The sequence below is a fragment of the Strongylocentrotus purpuratus genome, unplaced genomic scaffold (genome assembly GCF_000002235.5).
Source record: "Strongylocentrotus purpuratus isolate Spur 01 unplaced genomic scaffold, Spur_5.0 spur5_scaffold_12, whole genome shotgun sequence".
Classification (NCBI taxonomy): domain Eukaryota; kingdom Metazoa; phylum Echinodermata; class Echinoidea; order Camarodonta; family Strongylocentrotidae; genus Strongylocentrotus; species Strongylocentrotus purpuratus.
In genome coordinates, this window is record NW_022145597.1 from 23,547,300 (window position 1) to 23,575,295 (window position 27,996).

At 38.0% G+C, this 27,996-nt stretch overlaps 1 protein-coding gene across 3 annotated transcripts in view; it reads left to right on the top strand.

Moving 5' to 3' along the window:
• The first annotated feature begins 548 nt into the window (after positions 1 to 548).
• LOC754694 (glycogenin-1) overlaps positions 549 to 27,996 on the top strand; it is a 32,255-nt gene continuing 4,807 nt past the window's right edge. The window contains exons 1-8 of one of the 3 annotated variants that reach the window (XM_030982164.1): positions 549 to 850; positions 7,000 to 7,141; positions 8,631 to 8,667; positions 9,023 to 9,160; positions 14,356 to 14,518; positions 15,139 to 15,265; positions 16,925 to 17,111; positions 22,283 to 22,876. In XM_030982164.1, coding sequence (XP_030838024.1) covers positions 829 to 850; positions 7,000 to 7,141; positions 8,631 to 8,667; positions 9,023 to 9,160; positions 14,356 to 14,518; positions 15,139 to 15,265; positions 16,925 to 17,111; positions 22,283 to 22,534 — 1,068 coding nt within the window. In that variant the 5' untranslated portion in view covers positions 549 to 828 and the 3' untranslated portion in view covers positions 22,535 to 22,876. Of the gene's footprint in view, positions 851 to 6,999; positions 7,142 to 8,630; positions 8,668 to 9,022; positions 9,161 to 14,355; positions 14,519 to 15,138; positions 15,266 to 16,924; positions 17,112 to 22,282; positions 22,877 to 25,994; positions 26,022 to 27,996 lie in introns of those variants that run through there. The other 2 variants (XM_030982162.1, XM_030982163.1) reach the window with 2 other exon arrangements.

Consider the following 27,996-nt stretch of genomic DNA (forward strand, 5'->3'; position numbering starts at 1 on the left):
AAAATTTGTAAATCGCGCCGGCCGAAAAGTCGCTCAGTGGGGGGGGGGGGGGGGGGGGGGGGGGGGGGGGGGGGGGGGGGGGGGGGGGGGGGGAGGGGGGGGGGGGGTAGTGAGCACACTTTTTTTTTTGGTCCTCGAAAATTTTAAAATTTGCACCCCCCCCCCCCTTGAGCGCCAGGGGGGGGGGGGGGCCAACCCCCCCAAAAAGGTAAAAATCGCGTAATTTTGCATGATTTTTTTCTCAAGGGGGGGGGGGCCGGGCCCCCCGGGCCCCCCACCCCTCTGGATCCGCCACTGGTGCCGACCCCCGTCAAACAAAATTCATAAAAATGGGGACATGTATTAACCCCACCAGCACCCCTTTTTTAATCTTGGCCCAACTTGCAGAGCGCCATCGCCTGTAAATAGGCCTACACTGCATGCAGACAACACGTGTACTTATAAATACGCTTATGCGCTAAGCTAGCTACTATGCTGCGCTAGCAGACACAACATAAACGTGACAAGTTTTAAATTATAGGGACACGTCCATATTAATTAGAGGGTTGCAAATTTTTGGGATGAGCTTTAGAGTTTAATTAAACACAAGATTGAGGCAACTGTTATCACCAATACTTTACTGAATTGACAAATTACTATCATAAAGAAGATATATGTATGTAAAAATGCACAATGATGATCTAAATGAGAAAGATTTAGAGTAAACTGAAGAGTATTATGAACTCAGTGTAACTCCCTGCATACTTGAGATTCCTATGTGTACAATAATCGAACTACACTTTTGACCCGCCCCACGTATACCTCAGTCGTAAAGATACTGGATTGAAGATGTCGGGAAAAGGTGAGAATTGTATGATTTTGCTGGATTTTTCGAAAATTTTGAATACTGTTTCTATGGCATGTATTCTCACCTTGTATTGTGTGATTTTTTGCGCGATAGGACACATTTTTAGATCTATTTTATGGACTCGGAAGAATGGTTAGAATTGCTCTCACAATCAGTCTTCGTGTCACTGAGCCATAGTATTGCATGCAGCATGCACAGCCGGTTGGTGAGGGCTGTTTTCATCTGGTTTTAGAAATAGATGCTCTGTCACTTTCTACATGATCTACAGCTACATGCACAACAAGAGGGTTTCAGTTTACAGTTGACTGTTGTTGAGTTGGGGATGTTTGTAGTGTTTCTAACAGTCAAAAATCTTAATCTGAACATTGTTTCATGAAACCATCAAGCAAGTATTAGATCTAGACTTAGACCGAATTTTTCTGTCTCTTTCGTTCGTTAGCCTCTGATTTGGGTAGGTCGGCTCTCTCTTTAGAGACAGAACAGCCCCATACGCTGTAGTGGCCGCGCGTTTGTACTAAGAAACGTTACACAAAACTTGGCCAAACTTAATCCCTAATTTTGATATTTTACCGGATGCGTATCCGATGCATTTAAAGTCCTAAATTAGCTAAATACTTAACTACTTCGGTTCCACTTACCAACTTGACTGGAATAATCCGTTTATGGTCCATTTTTAGGAAATTATGGGTCAAGATCGACATCCATGAAGAAAATCTTGCAGCCGAGTCTCATTTTTTCTAGTCTACGCCGAAGGCAAAATGATTATAACGGAAAAACTGTGCATGTCATTACGAACTCGTAGCTCGTGCACAGTTTTTCCGTTATAATCATTTTGCCTTCGGCGTAGACTAGAAAGAATGAGACTCGGCTGCAAGATTTTCTTCATGGATGTCGATCTTGACCCATAATTTCCTAAAAATGGACCATTAAACGGATTATTCCAGTCAAGTTGGTAAGTGGAACCGAAGTAGTTAAGTATTTAGCTAATTTAGGACTTTAAATGCATCGGATACGCATCCGGTAAAACATCAAAATTAGGGATTAAGTTTGGCCAAGTTTTGTGTAACGTTTCTTAGTACAAACGCGCGGCCACTACAGCGTATGGGGCTGTTCTGTCTCTAAAGAGAGAGCCGACCTACCCAAATCAGAGGCTAACGAACGAAAGAGACAGAAAAATTCGGTCTAATCTAGACTAGGCCTAGACCGAAAGCTTCAGTCTCTATAATCGTCGGTTGTTCCACTGAGACTACGTCTGGCTCCACTAGACCTCCGGTTATAGAGACTGAACGACTGCCTATGCCAGCCTGTGTTGAACTTATTCCGCTAGATTTTAGCCGCTAGGCCCCTCCCACAAACTTGCCACGGCCGTGTTGTTATGCCCCCAAAATCCCCCAAAATGTCATTTTACCTCGTTCAATTCCAATTTTAAATTAGGCCTAGGCTATAATACATCGGTTCCACTTACTAACTTTATTGATATAATCCGTTTAATGGTCCCTTTTAAGGAAATTATCGGTCAAAATCGACATCCATGTTGAAAATCTTGCAAGCCGTGTTAAACTCTCGCTGCCGTCAATCTCATCCCTTCTAGTCTACGCCGAAGGCAAAATGATTATGAAGGAAAAACTGTGATAACGCCATTACGAACGTGTAGATGGCGCACAGTTTTTCCTTCATAATCATTTTGCCTTCGGCGTAGACTAGAAGGGATGAGATTGACGGCAGCGAGAGTTTAACACGGCTTGCAAGATTTTCAACATGGATGTCGATTTTGACCGATAATTTCCTTAAAAGGGACCATTAAACGGATTATATCAATAAAGTTAGTAAGTGGAACCGATGTATTATAGCCTAGGCCTAATTTAAAATTGGAAATGAACGAGGTAAAATGACATTTTGGGGGATTTTGGGGGCATAACAATACGGCCGTGGCAAGTTTGTGGGAGGGGCCTAGCGGCTAAAATCTAGCGGAATAAGTTCAACACAGGCTGGCATAGGCAGTCGTTCAGTCTCTATAACCGGAGGTCTAGTGGAGCCAGACGTAGTCTCAGTGGAACAACCGACGATTATAGAGACTGAAGCTTTCGGTCTAGACTAGGCCTAGTACTAATAATGATATGCCAACAACATCCCACTGAACTGTCAAAACATTGAGTGACTTGTTGTTAAGCAGTAGGGGCGCTGGTCCGAGGATAAGGATCGTCTTCATAAACGAGGATCGTCTTCATAAACACGGACTGATGCGTCCTCAAAAATAAGGACCGTCTGCATTTTCGCTGACGTTTCATATTTTTGATCGGTGCATTGCCTGGCGATGCAAAAAACAGATTCTGCAATGATTTTCTTGATGCATTTACATTGACTTTGTACAGAGACCTTTACATTATGAGCAATAAATCCTTGGGAAAACGGACAACCCATAAAAGTAGACGGTGAACTAGCATTATTTTCCCCCGGGGAATCCATTTTTAGCATCGCCAGCAGGCCGTTCTGTAACATGAAACGCCCCGAGAGCCGATGAAAAAAAAACGTCCTCGAAAATGCAGACAACCCTTATTTTGCAGGACACATTTTGTCTGCGTTTATGAGGATATCCTTGTTTATGAGGACGATCCTCATTCTAGGACCAGTGCCCCTACTGTTAAAGATAAACTCTAGTTCTGGTAAAAAAAAGAAAATTAATTCTCACAGAATCAAACGAAACTGTTCAAGATTACAAATAAATGACATGGGCCAAACAATTTTGGAAGAAAATGTATCCTGGCTTAGTAATGAGCATAGAAAGACAAGGAAATCAAGGTAGTACTAGCCTGACACCATGTGTGTTGTCTCATATATAGCTTTATGTGTACAGTGCTTGCTACTTTACCAAGACTCGGCCAAATTTATTATGATTTTAATGACTCCAGAACCTTGCAGTGCACACCAATACTTACATGCTACATGATCAACTGTTTCTGATCCATTCCAAACCTTTTCTTTCACAATGCAATCGCATTACCAGAACTCACCTTTATCTTTATATTATTCAAATTCAATGGGATATCGGCAAAATGATATTTGGTATGGTTCAGTGAAAAACTGCCTTGGTCTACACATAGAGTCAATGTATCTATTTTGATTATAAGAACAATCTCTCAACCTGACGCTGCTAACAGAAGATGACACAATCTCCTAAAAAGGGCCCCATCGATCTTATTACTTTTTAGTTCATATCTTGTTTGGGTATTGTGCCGTCTTCGGTATGCAGTTGCCATTGGTATTAATTTTTTATTTTTTAAGTCTAGCCTCTAATTAGTAAGACTTTCAGGGAATAATTTTCCTGGTATCGCATCGCAATTTGCTATGCATTTTTGCATGACTGCTATACAAAATATCTTTTGTGTAGCAGTTTTCTTCCATAGAAATGTACAGAATTTCATTTGAAATATTTATCCATCGGCTGAAATTGCTAATCAAAAAATTTGAGGAAAATTATTCCCTGGACTTTCCTTGCACTTACAAAAATGGCTTGCAGATCCCCAGGGGATGTATTCTGAAAAGGATGTTCTCATTTATGTCAGGGAAAATGATGTTAATGGCCATGGATATCAAACTCAAATTGCACAGAACTAACACTTACCATTGGTGTTCTCTTTTAGCATGACATGAACGTAGCCAGCTTTGTGCAGAGTCTGCCGACATTAACCAATGACTTACATACATCCAAATGTTGATGTATGACAATTATGTTGTTTTACTAACATTGATGATAACATATATTTTTCAGAATATCTCTCTAGGTGTTTTTTACTTTCTTTTCTTCTTGTGTTATAGATGCTTTTTTAAGGAAGAAAGGTGAAAATGATATTTGACACGGATACTTTAAAACATGTGTCATCATGAGCAGTATACTAAAAATTAGAAACCTTTTGCATAACCCTGTAAGTTGGGGCTCTGATCGGATCGGAAGATGGGAGCGACACCCTCGCACCTTTGATCGGTATCGGATAGGAAGATCGACCAAAAAAATCGGCCAAATTTTTTTTTTTTTTTTTAATGACAAAAATTTTCAAGTTTTTGGCTATCAAATGCTCAAAAAAAATCATGGATGGTATTATTTTGTCATTTAGAGTTGTTGTAGACCATGTTTGTTGATTTTGGAGCCTTTTCAGGTCTAAGAGAAGAGGCAAAACATGCGGGCCGCCATCTTGGATTATAACGTAGGCATGCATTATAATCCAAGATGGTGGCCCGCATGTTTTGCCTCTTCTCTTAGACCAATATTATTAATTTCAAAGTCATGAAAAGGCACTAAATATCAACAAACATGGTCTATAACAAATCCACATGACAAAAGAATCCTAGCTATGAATTTTTTTAATAGCATTTGATAGCCAAAAACTTAGAAAATTTCCGGCATTAAAAAAAAAATAAAAATCTGCCGATTTTTTTTTCCGATCATTTTTATTGATCAGCGATCGGAAATTATTATCCGATCACCCCTGATCGGCTCAAGATCGGCCCCCGATCCAATCATCTATTACAGGCCTACTTTTGCATCAGATTTACCTGCACATGTACGTGTATGTTAAATGTTTAATACATGCATGTATTATTAAACATAATCTATACATTTGGATGGACAGGTATAAAATTACGTCATTCTATGGGAATTCAGAAATAAATCATCCACTCCAAAATTCATAAGTGTACTGTATGAATTATCACTGAAACCGACATACACATGTATACACAGGGAAAATTCTTAATTTAATGGAAGAAATAAATGTGATCTGATACATGAACTAATGTTGACACTATTTTGTTGAGAGTATTTACAATGTCATGCCTTACTACCGCTCACTCAGCATATTGTTTACCTTCTTAATAAAATGCACGCATCCAAGACAAAACAAATAAAAACAATTGCTTTGTCACTGGGAACTCGAGCCCCGGATTTGCGCACCGGGGGTTGTTCATGCGTAACACATACAAGATTCCAAAATTACCTCTGAGTTTCCAAAATAGTTAGATTTTTATGCAATTAATTAAGTCTTCTATGATTTATCATATAACCTAAAAAAAACAGGAAAATCTTGCGCTAGTTTACTTTCGTATCCAATTTTTTAGCAGTTTCATATCAATTCTTAGCAAAAGAATTTTAGCCTAATTTTTAACTAATTTTGATCATAATCATAATCATGAATTTGGATCAAATCCGACATCGGGAAGCCTCCGTTTAGGGCTTCTATGTCGACGTCGTCGCTCAGTACCGTCTCTACACAATACCTCTGAAACTATCAATCAAAAATTATGCAAACTTCTTGTATGGTTTATGGTATTACACTATGCACAATATACATGTGGCTTGCATGATGTGACACAATAGCAGGTTTCATCACAATACATGGTTTGAATTTTGACTGTCTAAGAACTCTTAGTAAAAGAGAAAAAAAACATTCTCTTTCAGGTTTCGGTCATGGTAGAGCAACCAATCCGGTTCATACGGTGACCCCCATGTCTCCACTGCCAATAGGAACTACAATGCGATGCTTATCGTTTCCTCATGTGCATTCTATTTCCTTGTTGAGTTGTTCAGTGAAAGAAATCAACTCTCAAGCTCTATAGTAAAAACCACCTTTCTTAGAAGTGATAGGGTCTACTTACTTTTATATATCCTGCCAGGATATCAATGTTTACTTGATCAGCCAATTGTACAGGTTCAGCTAAACAAATATAAACTAAAATATAACATGGGAGCAGGGACTCCCAGGGATTTACTGACCTGACAATCTCCAAAGTTGAGCTCTTGAAAACTTAGTAAGTTTGTTTGTCTGGTTTAATTTTTTTTTTAAAAATCGCTGCAACTTGCAATTTAGATAGCAATTTAAATACAGCTCCTGTGAACATTTTTGTTTCTATCTTTGTAGAAATTATTTTCTGCACAATGCAAGCAAGGCTGAAAACATAATAGACAAGTTTCAATTTTAATATTTTAATAGCAGATCCTCTATTTACAATGTATGTATGAAATCAACTTCAAGGAGTTTCGAATGAAATAGTTTTGTTTCTCACTTTTTTTCTTGATAATGGAGACATGGCTGATGAGTCTATTTAAAAATTACTTGTTAGTGATTTTCTTCTTCTCTTCTAATCTCTCTCCCATACAGTTGAAGATCAGGCATTTGTGACCCTCGTCACCAATGACAGATATGCATATGGAGCCCTCGTTGTTGGGCAGTCGCTGCGAGATGTGGGAACCACACGACAGCTTGCTATTCTGATTACACCACAAGTAACACAGCCAATGAGGTAAAATTCAGACCTGTTAATTACCCGATTGAAATCGTTTTCCAGATTATTATTTTTTTCCTAATTTTTTTTTCTTCCTGATTTTTTTCTTTTCCCGATTTTTTTCTTTTCCTGATTTTAATTTTTTTTTTTTTTTTTTAAACCATTTTTTTCCCCTTTTTTTTTTTCTTCCCTATATTCCCCTTATTTTGTCTATTCTTCCTTTTTCCCCCCAATTTTCTTACTCAAAAGGGGAGAATGTTACATGCCATTTTTCCCCGAATCCTCTTCTTTTTTTTTTTACTCAAGGGGGGTGTGGTTGAGGGAAACCTCCCCCCCCCCCTTTTTTTTTTAATGCTCACTATCACCCCTGAAAATTTAATGCTGGTCTTTGAAAAACAAAAAATCATATTTTGGTGCATTGTAGTTGCCTTGAAGAGGTCCCATCACCAGTTTGCAAATATTTGATTTAAAGTTGGTATTTATGTATTTTAACCATCCATTAATTCATTGATCCATCCATTCATTAATTTTTACTCCCATCCATTGTCTCTCTATTCAATTTTCCATACATCTATTTATCCATTCAGTAATTCATCCATCTATTCAGTAATTCATCCATCCATTCATCAATCCGTCCGTCCACCCTTCATAATATTCCTTTATCCATCCATGCATTTGTTTCATTATTTTGCTAATTGAACAAAACAGATGTATTGAAAAAGATGTCTGTAAATTGTAATTATTGAACATTTGAAAAATCAATAGCTCCCCCCCCCCCACACAAAAATAATTGTATGGAAAGGCCTAAACTTTCAGGATGTTTTATGCTACAAATGTAAGGCATAACATGAATTAATACAATGACCATTGTTATTATCAGTATATTTAATTTCAAATTAATTAAGAATTTATTTGTTAAACTGTAAAGCAGTTTTACCTACAGTACCTACATGTAGCATTTGAGGAAGTAATAATACAAGGATGCAGTCATTTACAGTAGGCTACATGTATGTTTCATTTTTTGCCCAAGTTGTGTTGAGGTCACACTTTTGTTTGTATATCCTCTACATAAGCTAGTATAACACCTTTTTTCCTAGTAATATTTCCTAAATATAATATATATACAGAGAGAGAGAAAGAGAGAGAGAGAGAGAGAGAGAGAGAGGGGGGGGGGGGGGGGGGCTAGCTAGACAGTTGCCTTCCTAGAGGGGTTTCACTTTGTACATGTACAACACAGTTATTTTAAAGTGACTCGGTAACATTGTTGAAGGTTGATGAAAAAACTGCGTAATTTTTGTATGAAATGTTACTGAATATATTCCTTCTACTGTACTAACCCTATAACATGCAAAATATCCTGAAAAAATTCCCAAACCACAAAGATATTTATGGTTTTCTTTGAAGGCGTCGCTGTGTGACACCCTCTAACAGTAAACCAGACTTGACCTTCGAATTACATTCACAAAGCTCTACAGCCTAACATTTTTATTTTCCTTTGCTATCGCAGGAGGCAGCTCTCCATGCTCTATGACTACATACAGGAGGTGACAGTGAAAAAAATACACGGGGATCGGGGCGAAATAGCCCCCGAAATGCCCAAAAGAGCCCCCGAAAATCAGAAAAGAGCCCCCATAAATTTACATAGAGTTCTATGCAAAACAAATTTTAGAATGTTATTTTAGGCAGGCAAGCTTGAAATGTAGCCCCTGAAAAATAAATATTAATTTTTTCCCTGGGAGGTGAATCCTCTAGACAACCAGGATGACGCCCGATTTGCTCTCTTAACCAGACCTGATTTAGGAATCACAGGCACAAAGCTCTACTGCCTAACATTTTTGTTTTCCTTTCCTTTTCTATTGCAGGAGACAGCTCTCCATGCTCTATGACTACATACAGGAGGTGAATCCTCTAGACAGCCAGGACGACGCCCACCTTGCTCTTTTAACCAGACCTGATCTAGGAATCACATTCACAAAGCTCTACAGCTGGCGGCTCACCCAGTACTCTAAGTGTGTTTTCCTGGATGCAGATACCTTGGTGAGTATAGGATTGTGACAAACCCCCTCCCACCCCCACCCCCCTGAAAAAAAAAAAAAAATAGGTAACACTCGGGTAAGAACAGGAGGAATTCAAATAGTTGATATTAATGTAAATTGTAAACAATTTCTTTTTTCCTTTTTCTGTTGGTTATTTTCTTTCATAGTTTGCATTTGTAATTTTGCCTTAACTTAACAGGGAGGGAATGAAGATGTCTTTCAACAACATCAATTCTGGAAGGTTATGAACGGGATGCTTGGCCAGACCAGACTATTCTTACCTCCATGTGGTTACCATGTCATATACACAAAGATGTATTTATTGTATGTTTAATCTGCAGTATGCTCACTCCAAAGACAGTTTGAACAAGGCCTCGCGTACACAGATAACACGTTCTTGATTGGCCCGACCTAGCGCCATGCCTTCTTTAAAAAAATAAAAAAAAAATCAAAATTTTGAAAAATCTGAATATTCCGGATTTTCAGGTCCTAGAGATAAAAAAAAACCCAGAATATTCTGAATTATTTGTAAGGGGTGGCAGGTATGGTATTGTGTGCACATAGCTTAGCGCAGCGGCCTAGTCTGTGTGTTGACCTCAATTCAAACTTTCATTGACGGGTGTATCAATTTCATTTTGAGACAGAGAATTTATTTTACTTGAATATAAAGTAAAAGACTTGCCGAAATTTGAGTACTGCAATTTTTGTGAAAATAAGAAATTGCAATATTGTTTTTAATATAAGGAAAATAATTACAGCTTTAAAAAATCCAAACAACTAGATCTAGGAGGTTCCATGACACATGCTCCGCCGACGATTGCTCCGCCGACATTTACTCCGCAAAACGCGACAATTGCTCCGCGACATTTGCTCCGCGACATTTGCTCCGACGTCAAATGCTCCGCCGACAGGTGCTCCGCCGACAGTTGCTCCGCCGACAGTTGCTCCGCCGACAATTGCTCCGCCGACAGATGCTCCGCCGACAATTGCTCCGCCGACAATTGCTCCGCCGACAATTTCTCCGCCGTCAATTGCTCCGCAAAACGCGACAATTGCTCCGCCGACATTTGCTCCGCCGACATTTGCTCCGCCTGAAGCGACACTTGCTCCGCCGACATTTGCTCCGCCGACATTTGCTCCGCCGTCAATTGCTCCGCCGACAATTGCTCCGCCTGAAGCGACAATTGCTCCGGTGACATATGCTCCGCCGACAATTGCTCCGACGACATTTGCTCCGCCGACAATTGCTCCGCCGACAATTGCTCCGTCGACAATTGCTCCGCCGACAATTGCTCCGCCTGAAGCGACAATTGCTCCGGTGACATTTGCTCCGCCGACAATTGCTCCAACGACATTTGCTCCGCATGAAGCGACACTTGCTCCGGTGACATTTGCTCCGACGACATTTGCTCAGCCCAAAAAGTGTCCCATTAAATACAAATGCTACTAGTACTACGACAAATGCTTCGCCGACAATATTTTTTTTTCACGGGTTGTTTTTGTTTCTTTCTTTTTTTCTTCATTTTTTTTTCATGTAAATGAAATGAAATGAATGAATGTTGATAATGTGGGAGGAAAAAGCAGTTGCCTAAAAGTCATTTCGAATATACTGAAATAACTTTCCATCTATCACTGTACGTCCCACATAATGTACACTAAACACTCATTACATGTCATGGGAAGTTTTTTTTTTTTAAAGTAGAGCAGGAGCCACATTCCCCAAAACGCGCATACCTCCTAGTTAATTTCAAACAGCTGATCAATATGTAAGACCTGAAATTACCTCAATGAAAGAAGACTAATAACATGAGAGGAAAGAAAAGAGCAAAAAAGACAACCGTTTTTTGCTATTCCCCATAATGTTTGATTTAAAAAAATAAAAAATAAAATTATAGCTCCTTACGCAAGTTCTCCGGCGAAAGATAATTACTCCGCTCAAAATCTGTTTCATGTATTACTCATTAGCTGATCCAAAGCTCAAGGCTATCTCTCTCTCTCTCTCTCTCTTTCTCTCTCTCCCATGCTCCTCCTTTTCCTGTTTACACCGTTTTCTTGTCTTCTTTGCTCTTTTCTTTCCTCTCATGCTATTAGTCTTCTTTCATTTCCATCACTTCTTCTCTGCTCCCCCTCTCGAGTTCTATTTCTCTCGTGAAATTGAAACGTAAAGTAATACAATCATGTAGTACATTCTTGTTTAGAATAATATTTTCAATAATATCCAGTCCATTTTCTAAAGGTTTCTTTCCTTTAGTTAAGTGTATGTAGCTTTAATATATATATGTTAGTGTGCAAAACACTCCGTTTCATTCGAGTACTTTGTTTTCACTAAATAATTTAAGGGACTCACGAAGCCACCGGAAGAAGAGCAATTGGCTTATCATGAAGAACTAACATCAAACTGCAACAAAATGATTTGTATAAATGTGAATAAGCAGAAAGGCTGCCATCTCATTTTCCCGTCTAAATGGGTTCTCTTCCTTACGTATATAAGTGCCCTTATTTTCTAAACTTTTTTTTTAAATATTTGTGTGTTTATTAAATTTTCAATCATATAAAAATTACATATTTACAAGTCATTGGTAATAATTAGACAAACAAAAAAAAACCAATATGTATAAGAACAACTAACAATAATGAAAGGACAAGAAAGTTATAAAAAAAAAACATTATAGTAAAAAAAAATACACTGTACACATATAAATCATAGTTTGAACTCCAGTGCATAAAGGGGAGTGAGGGGGCACAGGAATAAAAGTTAAATCAACATGAGTATCATAAGTCAAATCGCCATTTCTTAAAATGCGAAACAAGCTTGTTCCTTTTTTTTCGCTGAGAAATATTCAATATCTTTTTGTTTCTTTATAAAACTCTTAAAAAGATCAACACTTGGTAAATCCCCCTTATTTTCTAGACTTCCATGATGACCTATTACATTGTATAATGCTTTACCTAGTAAGATGCATTGATCGAGGTAATTTCAGGTATTACATATTGATGAGCTACTTGAAATTAACTAGGAGGTATGCGCGTATTGGGGAATGTGGCTTGCTGCTCTACTTTTTTAAAAAAACTTCCCACGACATGTAATGAGTGTTTAGTATACATTATATGGGACGTACAGTGATAGATGGAAAGTTATTTCAGTATATTCGAAATGACTTTTAGGTAACTCCTTTTTCCTCCCACTTCATCAACATTCATTCATTTCATTTCATCTACATTATTTCAAGAAATGCATTCAGAAAATGAAGAAGAAAAAAGAAACGAAAAAAATAGGTGTAAAGAAAATATTGTCGGCGAAGCATTTGTCGTAGTACTAGTAGCATTTGTAGTTTATGGGACACTTTTTGGGCGGAGCAAATGTCGTCGGAGCAAATGTCGGCGGAGCAATTGTCGCTTCAGGCGGAGCAATTGTCGGCGGAGCAATTGTCGGCGGAGCAAATGTCGGTGGAGTAAATGTCGGCGGAGCAAATGTCGGCGGAGCAATTGTCGCTTCAGGCGGAGCAATTGTCGGCGGAGCAATTGTCGGCGGAGCAAATGTCGGCGGAGCAATTGTCGCTTCAGGCGGAGCAAATGTCGGCGGAGCAATTGTCGCTTCAGGCGGAGCAATTGTCGGCGGAGCAATTGTCGGCGGAGCAAATGTCGGCGGAGCAAGTGTCGCTTCAGGCGGAGCAAATGTCGGCGGAGCAAATGTCGGCGGAGCAATTGTCGCGTTTTGCGGAGCAATTGACGGCGGAGCAATTGTCGGCGGAGCAATTGTCGGCGGAGCAATTGTCGGCGGAGCATCTGTCGGCGGAGCAATTGTCGGCGGAGCAACTGTCGGCGGAGCAACTGTCGGCGGAGCAACTGTCGGCGGAGCATTTGACGTCGGAGCAAATGTCGCGGAGCAAATGTCGCGGAGCAATTGTCGCGTTTTGCGGAGTAAATGTCGGCGGAGCAATCGTCGGCGGAGCATGTGTCGGGTTACCATCTAGGATCATTCCCATTTTTTTTTCTTCGTAACATTGGATAACAAATTTCACAAATTCCAACATAGACAGATAGAATAACATTGATAATTAAGATTATTTAGTGCAAGGGTAAATATGACGATGGCCCGGAATATAATACCATGATAATAATTCATCAAATTACTTGTAATATTTGTTTTAAAAAAAATTATTAAAAAAAAATTATTAAAAAAAAAAAAAAAAAATCCAAATGTTTACTTTTTTTTTTTTTTTTTTTTTTTTTTGGGGGGGGGGGGGGTGTCAAATATCCCCTCGGGTCGCGCCACCCGATTTTAATTTCTTGGCGAGAGGCCCGAGTTTGAATATTTCATGTAATAGTAAGAGCAGAAGTATCATCTGTTCATTTGAGCGTATAGTACCTGTACATCTAGATGTCAGCCTTGTACATCTTATTTTTTGTGTGATAAACTTCATGTACAGTACATGTAGTTTACCTGTATATGTATGGAGTGTCATAATGAATTACATACATGGGGACATATTAGAGACTACGTTTCATGCCTTCATCTTTTCCTGGATAACTTCGAAGAGAACTTTCAAGTATTTGTCCTGTTTACTTACCATTTAATCTTCATAAATCTGTACTGTAAATATGCATAGGCTAGCTCTTGTGAAAAACTTAGATGAGTGTTTGCATTTATAATGAAGGAAGTGATGAACTCAGTTTTAAAAGTATGTTCAGTCTGTTGACTCTGTTAACATGTTCACATAAAGCCAAGTCAACAAGCCACCCTACCCCCCCCTTCTCACCACTACCACTCTGTTTACCACCCCTGTGAATTTGCTCGTGTGTAAAAATTGCTGATTGCAAAATCAAAGAGTAAAACAAAATACCTATTTCTTTTGATTCTATGATTTTGACCAAAATTAATCATCAAGAAATAGCTTTCCTTTCAATCCTTTGATGTAATATACATGTAGGTAACATGATCATGATTGTCATCATTACTATCATCATCATCGTCACTGTCATCATCATCACCATCATCTTCACCATCATCTTCATTATCTTCATTACCATCATCAATCATCATCTTCATTATCATCATCAATCATCATCATCTACATCATCAGTCATCATCATCATCATCAATGAACTTGCTTACCCGGCCCCTTTAGACTTTCCTCCAATATAATTGTTCAATATACATGTTAAAGTTTGCATGTTTTTCATCTCCCTTGACAGGTTCTTCAAAATGTAGATGACCTCTTTGATAGGGAAGAACTTTCGGCAGCTCCGGATGTTGGTTGGCCCGATTGTTTCAACTCTGGCGTATTTGTTTTCAAACCATCAAATGAGACGTATAGAGGCTTGTTGCAATGTGCAGTTACTCAGGGAAGCTTTGATGGTAAGGGTGGTTGTCATTGTGATGGAGATTGAAAATGTTAAACTTGTGATGATGATGATGGTGATGATGATGATGATGGTGATGATGATGATGATGATAGTGATGATGATGGTGAAGATGATGATGGTGGTGATGATGATGATGATGATGATGATGATAATGATGACAATGATGATGGTGATGGTGAAGATGATGATGACAATGATGATGATGATGGTGATGGTGAAGATGATAATGATAATGATGATGATGATAATGATGTTGATGATGATGATGATGATGATGATGATGATGAAGATGATAATGGTGAAAATGAAGATGAAGATGATGATGGTGAATGATGATGATGATGATGATGATGATGGTGATGATGATAATGATGATGATGATAGTGATGATGATGATGAAGGTGGTTGATGTTGATGATGATGATGATGATGATGATGATGGTAGTGATGATGATGATGGTGATGTATTATTGTGACACTCATTCCCAATTTGCTTGGCCTTGTAAGATATACATTGTATGCAAAGGAACGTGGCATGTATCCAAAGTTTCCAAGATATGATACTGAAATTTGTTTGTTTATTTTTGTCTACTTTTTCTTTTTTCTTTACAGGTGGAGATCAGGGCTTATTAAACACATTCTTCAGCGACTGGGCAACGGCCGATATCAACAAACACTTGCCCTTTATCTATAACATGACATCTGCAATCAGCTACTCCTACCTTCCAGCATTTGTAAGGTACGTGAATGACCTTTGACCTTTGACCCCATGTACAGTCAGGTAACAAAGGGGGGCTTGTTGGGGGAACATACCTCTCCTCCCCACAACGAATGACAAAATAGAATGGGGGGGGGGGGGGGGGGACAGATGGGAAAGGAATGAGTAAAGAAGATGATACATGCAATCACCCTGATCCCTCCCCCCCCCCTCACACATTTCATCCACCTTCATTGCACCCCTTCCCCCTCACACATGAGTTCTATCACATATCATCCACCTTCATATTGTAGTATTCAAGACTAGTGGCCCTTCTTCTACTCACAATGGCACCAGTGCCCCTCCGTGGCTGAATCCATTTCACTGTGGCAATACCAGTGGAATACCTTCAATACCTCTCCTACCTAACAACACATAATGTATTAAATGAGCATTCTGATAATTGAAATACAATTATTCGTTGGAGGTTGTTGAAATTGCCAATTTTGAATGAAATTAAAGATTTTGATCCTCTTTAACATTTTCAGGCCTGATAAAAACCTGATTTAAATCGGTTTCCCGATTTTTTTTTTACCATATTTTTTTTTCTTCCCTATTTATCCTGATTTTCCTGATTCCCCCCTTTTTTAAAATCCATTCTTCCCTATAAGGCTGCGACGGGTAGTCGAATGCTCGAGTACCCGCACGGTTGACAACTACTCGGGTACGATTTCTTGTACCCGAATATTCGGCCGCAAAAAAAAAAAAATTAAAAAAAAAAATGTCCAGGCCCACGCTTACCCGTGCCAGGGAGAGTGGCGTCCGCTGGCATCGTACCGTCGGTAAATTTTTTTTCCCAACTCAAGCACTGTCAAACTCACCTTTCAGAAACTGGGACCAAATGTCCAGATTTCTGTTTGGACTTTGAGGAAAATGGATTATTCTGCCATCTTTGGTTTTTAAAACAGCATTGTTTACTGTTATTATTCTTATTAAATCGGCGCCTTCAACTGCAACTCAAAGTAAAGTTGCATGCATTTTCAGCGAGGGACCTGAGAAACTGCCGAGTGGTATGGTAGTGGCAAAAAAAGAAAAAAAAGAAAAAAAATTTAAAAATCCAAAAATTCAAAAAATTCAAAAAATTCAAAAAAATTCAAAAAAATTCAAAAAAATTCAAAAAAATTCAAAAAAATTATAAAAAAACATGGCATCCGAATATTCGAGTATTCGCCTGTGAGCCTGGGAGTGTACTCGGGTACCTCATTACACTGTTGTGCACAGCCATACTTCCCTATTTTTCCTTATTTTTTCCCCAATTTTCTTACTCGAAAGGGGGGAATGTTGTTAGATGCCATTTTTTCCCTGCGAATCCTCTTCCTTTTTTTTACTCAAGGGGGGGCATGGTTGAGGGGAAAACAAAAAACCTATTTTTTTTTTTAGTGCTCACTATTACCCCTGCGTTTTAAAGCTTACATTTCTTTTAAAAATTCCTGGCATCAAATACAGTATTGTCATGCAAAAAAGATGGATGCAGAATATGCAGAAATTTTTGCTGTTTCTGCTTATGCGTCTGGTATGTTTTTAGGTTCTGAATAAAAAATCATAAGCCAAACCACAAAATAAGGAATAATTTTTCCTGAAATGGATAATGTTCTTTTTCTCTCAGATGAAAATGTTTTGATATCCCCTCATCCAAAACAGATTTGGCAACGAAGTCCGCATCGTACATTTCATCGGTCGCACAAAGCCATGGATGTATAGGTACAACACACAAACGGGTACCATCTCACGACCCTCGGACGTCGACGTCACCCACGACTCCATCTACGTCAAAATGTGGTGGGACGTGTTCATGTCAAAGGTCAAACCCAGAATTGAACAAGAACAGGTGAGATTGATCAAGAATTCATTTGATGAGGATAATGATGATAATGACCGTTTCTTTTCAAATGCAGGTATGACAACATAGTGGTGGTTATTTTACCTGAATGCTCAGAAAGTATAAATTCTTGTAGGTAAAGCTACCAGAGGACCGACGGCTTTAGGTCCTCTCCGAAAGACCTGGTATTGAGGATTAATGCCTTACCAAAGGGCACTAGCGCATCGCCTTGGTTTCGAACCCGGGTCGCCAGATTACAAGACCACTGCTCTACCACTGAATTATCGCGCCTCCAATTAACGGACCAATCACACAGGTCACTGTATTCAGTTTCGGTTCCGCACTTTACAGTGCATAATGTCCACTCTACTGGGGGAGCATTCCAGCCAGTCACCGCTTTACAGGTGCGCACATGCTAATCCAATCCTTCTGGATACCCATCTAACACCTGGGTTGAGAGAAGCACTGTGGATGAAATGCCTTGCTCAAGGACATAAGAGCAGCGCCAGGGTTTCAACCCAAAACCATTGTATTTCAAGTCAAGTGATAGAAAAGATGTATATAAGCCCATTTATTCAGCCTAAAAACTTTGTGAAAAACCATGTTTTGGGATTGCCATTTACACTTAATGCTACGGTCACAAAGGTTCGAACGAACGATAATTATGTACGAATCTCCGTTTTTCCATTGTCTTCCCGAATTTCCATTGTCTGAAAATCGTTCGTACGGCGTTCGTAGCAGTTTGTAATGGCATTTGTGGCCGAGGCTTTACCCAAAAGAAACTGTTGGTGTTTGATATGTTTGTTTTGGGGGTGAGTTGTGGGCTTGTTGCTGCCCTGTTTACCAGTAGTTGCTTGGCAACACCCGAATGTTAGAAAAATCAATGATTTTTGCTTGCAGTGTTGATGCAGCTTATGTTTGCAGGAAAGCAAACAGGGGACCTACTGCTTTTAGAGGTTCCATCTGAATCGCTTGTGAATGGAAGATCAGTGTATTACCGAAGACTTGGTCTGTAACCCTGAACCAATGCTTGTGAGACCACTGCTCCGCCACTAAGCCATTACACTTTCTCACCATAAACTCAAAGAGCAACTATTCTTCATGTGTAATTTGAATATGTGTGTTATTACAGATATCATGTGTGTCAAAAAATCTTCCGTAAGCCATGTTTCTAGGATTCTAGGAAATCTATCGATGGACTTCCTCCCAGGTCTCTTCCTGATAACACGTAACTACTAGTTGCTACAGCCCGTATTTGTTCACCAAGTTACATTATGTGTTTCACTTCTCTTAGAGTTTTCATTCAGTCATCCTGTTGGTCATTTTCTTTGGTATTTGTTTCTGTCATAATTCTTTTATCAATTATGTCCTCTTGAACTTCATGTGTATATATTTCTTTTTGTTTGTTTTCATTGCTTGCACCCTTTAACAGTGAATGTCCATTGACAATGGGATGTTACACTTGGTATCATGTTTATTCACTTCAGTTACAACAGCATTGAAATAACAGTCTTTAATAATAATAATAATAATAATATGCATTTATATAGCGCCCTCTATCTAGATAATTCTATTCCGAGGCGCACAAATTAATATTGATGACAATTCAAGTTCCATTCTGTCTTTACAAAACAAACTCTTAATCATATGGTTCTACATACGTTAAGAATAAAAAGATGAACTGTGGTACATGTAGATGCCCTTTTCTCACTGGTCTTAATTTTTTCATGTATGATCCAAAATTTCTGTACACAAAATTATTGTCTTATTATAGACAATCTCAATCTCCCCTTATTGAGTGATGAAATAAATAGATAATTCCTAAATCATCTTTGACTGAAAAAATTGTTTTATAGTAGCCGTTTCTCTGAAGAACATTCCTCCATGTATTGCAATATTTAAAAAATCATTATTTTGATTATTATTATTAGTAGTAGTAGTAGTATAAGCAGTAGTCTGATTAGCAGTTAGTAATTATTATTATGATCATTATGATTATTAGATGTTGTTGCTGTTGTTATAGTGGTTGTGATGGTGGCAGACATGTTGAGGCAGCTCCTATCCAAACACCTTCATCACTATGCAATGCAGAGTAGATCCGAATACCTACACTATGCATTGCATTGAAGAGGCACACATTTATACAGGCATGAGACCATGAAAGCCAGATCATCCCAGATGGCATTGCTGATTTAAAGGGATTGGGTAACTTTGTCTCGGATTCTGAAACAAAATAGCTCATGCTACAATGATAATTATAAACCTTTAGATCAGTCAGATATCCCATGACTTTTACAAGCCGATCGCCTGTCTGATTATCAAGATATTTATGATTGGAAATCAAAATCAAATTTTTTCATAACACTACAGTCTATTGGGGAAAACGAGTATGGTAAAACCAGTCGCTCAAAGATTTTTACTTTTGTGAGGCACTTCTTGATCATTTTGAAGTGCAATTTTTTTTAGGGCTTCAATATTACACCACATCACAGATACTGATAACACGTAGGGCCGTGCATCTCAGATTTAACATTGTTAAACAATGCCTTTAAGGAGCGCTCGTGGTAATGAAGGTGTGGTGTTTTACATCACTCAACTACGAGGAGCACTCAAGTTATACGCCCTACTCTTTGGTAAACAGACCGCCTTCAGGCCTCGTGATGATGAAATTGATACCTACAGTGTACCGTCTACTACATGTAGCTTGTAAATATATACTGTACATCAATTGTCTAGTCTGTACTGAAGGCACCGGAGTAGCCCCCCCCCCCCCCCCCCAGGGTTTGAATAAATACAAAATTACAAAATTACAAATTTCTCCCACCCTTGTGCACAAGTAGAAGCTAAAATGTGTCTTCATTCGTAGACTAGCAAGATGATTAATTTTCTATTCACTTTGTGTTTTCTTGACTATAAATGATGAATTATGAGATGTATGGTTAACATTTGTTGAAGAAATAGTGCCAAGGTCGTGATGTAGCCCACATACGTTATCTTATCCAATGACACATGTATTTTGATGCCAAATATACTCCAAAACAACATGGGATTCTTTGATTTCAATTCATAGAAAACAAAGGACTAACATTTCGTTACCTTATCCCTGTTTTGAAAACCACCTGAACAAAAACAAACAACATAAAGACATGTTAAAAAGGCATACTTATTAAACATGCTCTACATTATTACATCTTATTTTGTAGACATGTAGATAACTGAGATAAGTATGTGTATACTTGTAGAGGTTGTTAGTGCATAGTTGTATGTCCGACCCCCCCCCCCCCCCCCCCAAAAAAAAAAAAAAAAAAAAAAAATTATATTACATATTAATTAAATAAGAAAAGATAGCAAACGGCCAATAACATAAAATCAGTTAAATGAAAGGAAAGAAGGAATGAATGACTGGAAATGGGGAAGAAATGTTACATACAATATATCTCCTCTTGCCATTCATTTACATGTAAAACTTTGCTGCAGAGTATTATGAGGTTGTGCTCCACCAGGGACCCGTTTCACAAAGCCTTTTTTCAATGACAAATGACAAATATCAGTGACAAATCTGTTAATAACCAATCAGAAGTAAGGATTTCAGTAGCTTAGAACAACAACTGTCGTTTGTCACTGATGACAAGTTTTGTGAAACACCCACCTCGTGTCTGACTGGGGCCTTTAAGACGTTGATGAGTCACGGTTGACTCGCCTTTCATTAAATGCTTGAGCGTTTGATTGAAATGTCAAGTTAGAGGTGTTGACCTTTCCCCATCGCTGGCACAGCAAGATGAACGTGCATGCATTCTTATCAGTGACATTCTCATTATTCTTCTCTCACTGGAGGGCCTGTTACTAAATTGTGTTTTCAATGGGGGTTCCAGACTGAAATATTTGAGTCTACATGATATGTCTTGAGCTATTTGTAGAATCTTTTTGATTTGGGGGGTCACTGGGTCAGAACATTTGTTTGTGCCCGTGTGTTCTGGGTTGCCTGCTAATGTTGATCCTTGGTTACTGGCAGTACCTTTTTAGCTATTAAACTAAACGTATTGCATGCGTAACTAAACATATTGCATGCATAAGTAAAGTGTCTACCTTCGTTTCCTTCATTACATTTATTAGCCACGGATATAATAGGCGTAGATCTAGGATTTTGTATTAAAAAAAAAAAAAAAGAGGCACAGTATTCTTCAAATTTGCTGACAAAAACAAATTAGAACAAAAAACAACAAAAGTCATCAGGATTTGTTGGTGCATTTTGGATCAAAATTTGTCTTTAAGACAAGCAGCCGCCATAAGTCTGTAGGCTGTACTTATAGCAAACCTACTCCCAGCCAATTAATTGAGGGATATTAGTGGCTACGATGTAGCTTATACCAAATATTGTAGCTTTATTGATGACAACCTTTATGAAACTGGACCCAGAACCTTCAGAGAAAATGCAAACATTTCTTCTGACTAATTTCCTGGTGTATCATGTGCTATCTTCATTTTCTCTTCCTTTTCTCTTTGGGTGGAACATTTTCATATCTTCCGTGTATTTAAAGATACTATGCTACTTTTGTAATCTTTGTGTCCTTGTGAATTTATATGATTTAAACTCTTGATTTTAAAGTAAGGATTCTTTTGTATTCATTGTCATGTGTATTCCATTAACTTATGTTTCTTCTGTGTTCTTTTCATTGCTGTTGGTACTTTGGTTATCTGTCTCTTGGAAGATAATCTTGAGTTTTGGTTGTGAACAATTTTCAAAGATTCATTTTGACTTAATGATCAAGATTAGTAACTCCTAAATCTGTCAGTTATTTGGACAGACTACATAAAATATGTATCTAGGAAACTTGCTAAATCCACTGTTTACTGAAAAGAAGCCAATGACTTTTCGAAATATGCATGTGTTGTTGTTTTCAGTTCGTTCCTAAATGATACATCGTTCGATGTTTATTTGGCATTTTGCAATTTATTTTTTACTTCAAATTTGTCTTGGAGATTTGTACACTGTATAAACTTTTTCTTGAAGTTTGTACTAATACCTTTGGAATGATATATTTAACATGTATGGGTGAACAAAAATGTGTTTTCCTTTTTTTTCCTTTCTCATGACCAAACTCAAGATTATGTAATATTTTACAACATTTGTGAGCTTTTTTTATATTAACCTACTTGTTGTATGGCTCATCTTTGGACAGGGCACGCCTCTCCAAGATAGCCCATCAATAACACCGCCCTCTATAGCCCCATGCCATCACGGCGGCGGCGGAGAAACTATGTCACATGACTCATCTGACTCTAACCACTGCCGTCATGGCCACTCTTACCAGGGGTACTCAACTGTCCCTGAACACTACCAAATTGGAGGAGGAGGGGTGCAACATAGACCCCCTCCTAGTGTACCCCAAGAAAGGACATCAGTGCCCACTGTGGTACGCTTTCTTTCCTAACTCTGGTTATGTACTTCATTTATTGTCTGTTTTTAGCCAGATGGGCATTATGTTATACCTTTTTTTACACATAATTATGCTCTTCTGGGTCTAAAGAGATGATATCTCAATATTGTACACACCACTTGAAAATTATACAGCTTCCATCTTAAAAATAGCAATAAGGTTTTTTCCCCTTTTGTACTTTAATGTGTCCGAATTCATTAAAAATGAGAGAAACTATGTTTAAAAGGTTAGGCCTTGTACATTTTTATGGGTGAAAACACAAATTATCTTATTCCAATGACTACCAAATACTTTCATCCTCTTAGGCTTAATACAGGGGCCGTTTGATTTTGGTAACCAAAGGGCTGACCTTTTATAGATTTTGATACTTTGTTTTCTTGTAAAGTAAAAACAAAATACAACAAAATTTTTTTAAATAAATATTTCCATATGGTAACACTATGAAACATGGATAAAATGCATGCGTACATGTATATTATATTTCTATTCATAATTCTAATACAATGTGTATTCTTGGACTTTAAACCCACATTTCCTTTTTTGTCTTATGTAATGTTGGAACGGAATATTCTATTCTAAATTTTCGCATCTTTCCTTTTTTGAGAATGCTACATAAAGAGGTATGCATACTTTATATATACATGTAGTTTGTAGACTGGACTCTCATTAAAGTATTTTGCATAGTAGAATCATGTAGAATTGACACTAATATTGCGTTTCATTCTATTTCTTTTTTTCCCTCTCCCCATTTCATTTGCGGTCCATTGTTTTCCCATCACCGCTAACATTTGGAATGTGATTGTTGCTTTTTTATATATCAATATCTGGCTTCCTTTAAATATGGTACACTTATTTTCTCTCTACTCTTGTTATGTTTCTATCAAATCTTATATTGCCTCCTACCCCCTCCCCCCTCCCTATTTTCCTTCCATTCAAATCCTCTGCTTGATTTATCTTTCTTTACATGTGTAACTTTGCTTTCTGTTTGTCATGTATATTTTACATAAACGTGTACATGTTAAACCCTAACTTTCTGTCATTCCTCGTTATATGTTACCCCTTACATTGAAAAAATGAGTTATTCCTTTCTCTAACTCTTCACTTGTAACTAATTAACCATTGGTGATGCTGCCCGGCTTGATTCATGTACTTCATGCTTCCTTGAAAACCTCATCTCCATGCCTTGAACAAATTTTGACCTTTCAACTTATCCACCATCCTACCAACTTCCATAAAACATTGACCTTTGCCTCTGAATACTTACATCTTATGGTCCGTAAAACCATCAATACCCACGCATACATACTTTGGTACACTACACTATAGGCTACTAACACGACACAGTCTTCTGTAAGTGGGACTGAAGACAGGACTAACAGAGAACAAGGCCGAGCAGAAGATATGACAGCGCCCCCTGTTGTTGACCCCAGGCCACTGGGACAGGTGGCGGAGGGTCAGACACAATCAGTGGTAGGTTAACCGAAAAGAGACATTTGAAATGATTTGAAATAAATTTTTAGAATTCCATACTTGTAGATATATTGATTGATTTTGGTGCAGGCTGGGAAAAGGATTTGTGTTTGAAGGGTTTGACTGATTCAATGCAAGAATGTTGATCTAGTGGGCTTGTGGTCTAGTGGGCTTTCGGTCTCGTGGTCTGTTGGTCTAGTGGGCTTTTGTTTTAGTGGGCTTTTGTTTTAGTGGGCTTTCGGTCTCATGGTCTTTTGGTCTAGTGGGCTTTTGGTCTAGTGGGCTTTTGGTCTAGTGGGTTGTCGGTCTTGTGGTCTGTTGGTCTAGTTGGCTGTGAATCTCGCGGGCCATCAGTCTTGTGGGCTTTCAGTCTCGTTGGCCTTTCAGTCTCGTTGGCCGTCAGTCTTGTGGGCCGTCTGTCTTGTGGGCTTTTGGTCTAGTTGGCTGTTGATCTCGTGGGCCATCAGTCACGTGGTTTTTAGTCTCTTTGGCCATCAGTCTCGTTGGCTGCTGATCTCTTGCGCTGTTGGTCTCACAAGCGTTATCCAGGCTAGTGGCACTCTCTGTTGAGAACCAGAAGGGTGTCTATGCATGCAGTACAGTACATGTGCTCTCGACATACAGTAAGACAGGATTGTAATCCATACAAGGATGTTCTTCTCTATGAGTATTAGTCTAAAGCTGCAAAAATATGACTGCATTATCCGTTTCCTTAATCACACCCCGCAGATGTCATTATTTTCAAGACATATTCAGGTACGAAAGATGTAATATAATAAAAATAATATTTAATTTTTATATAGTACTTAATACAAATGTCTCTAAGCGCTTTACAAATACCCTGGTCATTGGATTCAGTGCTTGCCCGCACACACTGTGTGCACGATCTCCACTCTTTGGGGAGCATTCTAGCCAGGCTTTACTTGACGCTCAAAACTGTTTGGCCAACAATGACGGCCGCATCCTACCGGGTACCCATTTGATACCTGGAATGTTTTTAAGAGGCTGAATACAATGTTGTTGTACACATTGAATTTTTACAATATCTGCCTTCATAGGTAATTTTTCAAATGATCTATCAAACTTTCATTTTTGTGGTTTTGCACATTTTTCCTTTTATTTATTTTTCTTGGAAGGGATTTTTATTCCTACAGGAACTGACTATTTTTTGTTGAAATATGTTTGTTTCAGATCACATTTTAGAGTTTTTGAGTTTTATTAATATAAACAAATGTTTATATTGTGATACACGATTGTACTCCGAAGACTAGTAATGTAATGTTTCCAATATTTAATGTGTAAGATAAAAAATAAATGTAAACATTAAACATCAAAACGATTGATTATAGAATATCCAGATATGTTGATAAAATATTGTTAACTTGCTAAAGCCTGAGAGAACTTTGGTTGAAGTCTATGAAAACGAATGTTATAAAAAAGTCAGTTCTACTCCAAGGCCGATATTCGTAAAACCTTACTTGGTTAGTTGTCAACAAATTACATCCGCTATACTACGAAGTGTCAACTATGCTCACACTATGAATATGACTAACTAACAAAGAAAGCGGACAAAATATACAGTTCCTCAGGTAGACAAAGGAACATCCCTTCACTGCTATTATGTAAAAAATGTGTAGAACAGGTGTCACATGCATATTCACTTTTTACATAATACCACTGAAGGGATGTTCCTTTGTCTACCTGAGGAACTATATATTTTGTCCGCTTTCTTTGTCAGTCATGTTCATAGTGTCAATTAAGGTGTTTTGAATATGAGCCCAGGTTGGTTTTTATTAGTTTTTGCAATGCAGGACTCGCAATCTTGTGTAAGCAGGACTGAAATTTTTAAAATATTTTCTTCAAAACAAATGTCAATTATCTTTTGTGAATTCTATTACTGTTTTGATTTGCCCATTCAATTTAAATTTGTATATTTTGTTTCCCTTTGTTGTGAATATCCATGCATCCTTTGACTCATGTTTAGCATGTAAATTTTCCAGATGGTAAAAGTGTAAGTAATATTAAAGTTTTTTTTTCTTGTGTTTGTTCTTAAAATTATATATACCGGTAACCGACAACTTCTCTTCATGGTATTTCAAAAGCTCTGGTGTTCTTAACATTTTTTTGTTGTGTGTACTAAATTTTATGTCCTAGGTTAACCCCATTACATTCTTGTGTATGAGTATTCTATTATAAATTTTGTTTAATGCTGGGTCCCCACATTTTTAAGGTTATTGGTGACAAGTTTTCTGAGGTTTATTTCATCAAATTTAAGGGTTTCGGTTGTGGTCGCTTTTTTGGGTTGTAGTTGGGTTCAAGGTTAGGATTAGGTTTTTGGTCTAGGGTTAAAGGTAAAGACCAGTTTTGGAAACGCCCCCATCTCAAAAAATGAAATGGAAGCTCTTATTACCAATCATGTGAAAGAATATGTTTTAACTAATACATGATGATACAAATTTTGCCAAGAAACCGCCTATTTGGACCTGATTGATATCGCGCATGTGTCACATAGTCCCATATACATCTTTCTGTGTACAGTGCTTGTAACTTTACCAAGACTGGGCCAAATATTATCATTTTGATCATTCCAGAACCTTGCAGTACACACTAATACTTATATGCTAGATGATCAACCTTTTCTGATCAATTCCACAACATTTCTTTCACAATGCAATCGCATGACCATAACTGGTCTTTATCTTTACAGAAGTAAGTCAGTTGATAGGATATCGACCATGAAGCAATTGTCGCTGAAGCATGTGTCATAGAAAAGAACCTTAATGATCATAAACCTGAATATACAGTTTAATATTTCACCTATTTAATCTCTTGTGTGTTATTTACATTTAATCTCTTCTTCCTCTTTATCTAGTTTCCACCAAATAGCACACAAATTGGAAGATGGTTTCTCTTTTGGTCCCCTCTCTTGTTGAGTTTCTTGACCTTCCTCATTAGTTTGGTTATTCTTGTTAGAAGAGTTCTTCTCATATAAGCATTCAATGTTGATAATTATGATATTGCTGGGATTCCCCTTCTTTACTGACATATGATCTCTCTTTTACCTCTTTCTTTCCAGGAATAGCTGAATTAACATACCACATGAATATAATTATGTGCGATATACTATTAACCTTGTTTTCTAGATTAAGCCCATTCTATTTGATAGATAGTATTCTTGGACCTTTATAACAAATTTTTCCAGATAATATACATTGTATATCAATGATCTTTATTTGATTGATTCATTTATTGTTGTTGGTTGGTGGTGGTCTGCTTTCTACCTTTTTTTTCTTCAGAGTTGGTAATGTAAAGATCACGATTTGAATTTTCGCCTTTTCAAGTGTGACCAGGATATAACACCAGCTTCAATCCTTTTTCTGAAGGGTTTTGTAAAAGAATGGTCTGAAAGCTAAAGTACAAGGATACCCTCTTATCAATCAATGGAGTATGAAATGCTACTTGCTTTCACATGTAAAGATACTGTTTGAGATTTTTCCTCTTTTTTTTGGGGGGGGGGGGGGGGTGGAAGAAAGGGGTGTGCCGCAAAATCAAATCGGTGCAGTTTTCTGCAAAATGTTAGATAGCCTTTGCACAAATGGCCCATGGGCAAAGGACCCACCTCCCCTCCCCCTCCCCCCCCCCCCCCCCCAAAAAAAAAGATAAGCAAAAAAGAGGGGGAAAAAATATTGTGGGGAGACACTTGCCTTCTTAACTACTTTTTGAAATTGTATTTTTTGTTTTCCCTTTCAGACTGACGATGATTATTAGCACATTTCCCAGTTTCTTCGCCTATCATGTACCAACATTTATTTATAGTTATCAGGCCTGATAAAAACCCGATTTAAATCGGTTTCCCAATTTTTTTATTTTTTCCCGATTTTTTTTTCCTCCCGATTTAAACAAAAAATTAAAAAATCCAGATTTTTTTTTTTTTTTTTCCTTCCCTATTTTATCCTGATCTTCCAGATTTCCCCCTTATTTTCTCC